Here is a 2,639-nt window from a genome sequence, read left to right on the forward strand (position 1 = left end):
CTCGACACGCCGGTTGACCCGCTTATCCCCCGGCAAGCGGCAAGCCCTCCAGAGGCGGTGCAGGACGGCATCGTGCCTCTGCTGTATCGCGGCGGCGTGAACCCCGCAGTGCCCCAGCACATGGGGAAGGGTCTCGGCTGCTCCACCGCATCGCCGACACCTCCGGTCGCCCTCCCCCCAGCGGCGAGCGCAGTTTAGCGGGAGGACGTCCAGACGTGCCCTGTGGACGAATCTCCAGTCGGCGAAGCGGGTGAAGCTGCCACCGCGGACGAAGTGATTGCTCACCCCGGCACGCGATGACACCTCGTACACCTTCCCCTGGTCAGGCTTGCGGAGGAGGGTGGTCTCGTACCACGCCGCCACAGCAGAGCGCAAACGGGTCACCACCTGGGCACGGGCCCCAGGCGGCATCCTCAAGCGTCGCGGCCCTGGATTCGCGGCATACCAGGACCAGCTCCTCGGTCGGCGCACACCACTCCCATCGTAGCGACAACCTGTCGGACTGCCTCCGGGCAGCGTTCCGAGCCCTCGACCACAGATAGCGCTCTCCTCCATCGCGAAGCCTCCCTTCGAGCGAACCCGAGAGGAAACTCGTGATATCCACGTTGGTCGGTGGTTGGCCAATGCGTCTGACTACCACCCCCCTCAGAGATGACCACGCGAGCCCCCTGACCGTCTCGCAGCCAGCCGTAAGCATACGGAAGGCATGCGCGACGGACAGGACGTCCGCAAGGTCGGCCAGCGGAAGCAGTCCACAGCCCCCCGGCTGGGAGGGAGGTAGACCACCTCCGCGCTTGCTCTCTGCGGGAGATTGAGCCAGGCCTTGGCCGTCCTGCGTATCTGCAGGTCCGCGGTCTTCAGCGCTTCTCTATCGCCGCACCCCGCAGCAAGAAGTCCATCCGCGGCAAGATGTTGGATGCCGCGGTCTCCACCTTCTGTCACGGGGCGAGGAGGGATCGGTCCACCGCCCGAAGATCCTCGAGGAGGCCGCCGATGGTCCGGAACGGCGTCGCGTCAACCGCGAAGCCGGTCGGCACGCCAAGATGTTGATACGGCTTGCCGTTCGCCAGGTGATGAACGGGCTGTCCCTGGATGGCGAACGCCGTCGGTAAGACCCTGCCGCCCGCCCCCGCACCAATGTGCAGGGTGGCACATTTGGCAGGGTTGAACCGCAACCCCACCGACGACGCCGCACCCTCCGCGGCGGCCAGGAGCCGCCGCATTCCCTCAGGGGAATCGGCAACGATCGTCAGGTCGTCCGCGTACGCCAAAATATTGCGGCGTAAGCCCAATATGTCGTATCCCGCATCGACACCGGCGACTGCGCGCAGCACCGGATCGATGGCGAGATCAAACATAATCGGGCTCAGCGGACAACCTTGCCGAACCCCCGAGCGAATCGAGACAGGCGCGGTGTAACCCCCGGCGGTCCGCACCCGCGTGGAGCACCCGTCGTATATGGAATCCCATATACTCCGGATGCCCCCCGGCGCCCCGGAGCGAACTGATCGCCGCGTGCGGGATCGAGCCAAACGCATTGGAAAGGTCTAGCCACGCGACGACCGCCTGCCGCCGAGTCCTCCGCGCATCAATCAGGATCTCCTGCAGGACAAAGTTGTGCTCTTAGCACCCCTCGTCCCGCAGGAATCCCTTCTGTGCCGGACACAATTTACGACTACCGACCGCCCAGTCGGTCAAACGGTCGGCGACGAGCGCGGCGAATAGCTTGGGAGTCGTGTCCCCCAGCGCAAGAGGACGCCAGTTCTCCAGAGATTCCCGATCCCCTTTTTTGTAGATGAGCACGGTATTGGAAGTCTTTCAGGACGCCGGGACTGCCTCGAGCCTATAGCAGATGTTAAACATGGAGGTGAGGAGCCGCGCCCCGGGATCCGCCGCACGGAGGTCACGGTAGGCGATACCGTCAGGCCCCGGCGCAGAGTTCGTCATGCGCCGGAGCCGACGATCCACCTCTCGCTCCGTGAACGGATCCATCAGGAACGCGGCGTCCTCCTCCTGGCTCGAGGGGTCAGCGCGCTCCACCTCCGCGGCGGCGCTGCCCAGATCCTCCCCTCCGCGGTACAGTCGTTCAAAGTGCTCCTGGACCTGTCGACTCGGCACCTGGCAGAAGTCGGCAGGCCCAGATAGCACTTCTCGGACCGCCTTGCGTCGGTTCGTCCTGTACAGCGCCTGTATGCGGGTGGCTTCGCGCACCCAGTCCCCGCGTCCTTCTCCCGACTGCGAGGGACCGGCCCGCGCCGGCTCCCCGCTCCCGCTGGCGTCCCCCCGCGCCGGGCGAACCCCCTCGCCGCGCCGCGCCCGCGCCCCGCGCGACCGACCAGGGCGGTCGCGGGCGTCGAGCGCATCGCCGCCGGCCACTCTCGCTGCATCCTCCCCGAAGAAGTTCGCGACCGAGGCCGCAAACTCCTCCAGGTCCGCAATCGAGGCGACGGTGTCGGCCCGCCCAACCAGCTCGTCACGGGCGACCAACTCAGCTGGAAAAGCCGCGATATGTGATCTTTGCACTGCAGACTGGTAAAAAGAATGTTATGACAAAAGATAATACTACATTCGATCATTGTAAATTAGCCAACGTTAAGCTATATCTAAACTCGGAGTACTCTGCGTTGATACCACTGCTT

The 2,639-nt window shown here is 65.1% G+C and overlaps 1 protein-coding gene across 1 annotated transcript; it reads right to left on the reverse strand.

The window, feature by feature from the left end:
- Positions 1-938: 938 nt before the first annotated feature.
- Positions 939-1,358, reverse strand: LOC145943360 (uncharacterized). The gene has a single exon (XM_083050882.1). The coding sequence runs from the start codon at positions 1,356-1,358 to the stop codon at positions 939-941; it is 420 nt and encodes a 139-aa protein (XP_082907008.1).
- Positions 1,359-2,639: the final 1,281 nt, after the last annotated feature.

The sequence above is a fragment of the Prenolepis imparis genome, unplaced genomic scaffold (genome assembly GCF_030444845.1).
Source record: "Prenolepis imparis isolate NDT839.2.m4 unplaced genomic scaffold, iyPreImpa1.0 SCAF_12, whole genome shotgun sequence".
NCBI lineage: Eukaryota > Metazoa > Arthropoda > Insecta > Hymenoptera > Formicidae > Prenolepis > Prenolepis imparis.

Bases quoted from the DNA above. Each gene is read 5' to 3' on its own strand.
- LOC145943360 (XM_083050882.1), bottom strand. From the start codon at position 1,358: ATGTTTGATCTCGCCATCGATCCGGTGCTGCGCGCAGTCGCCGGTGTC.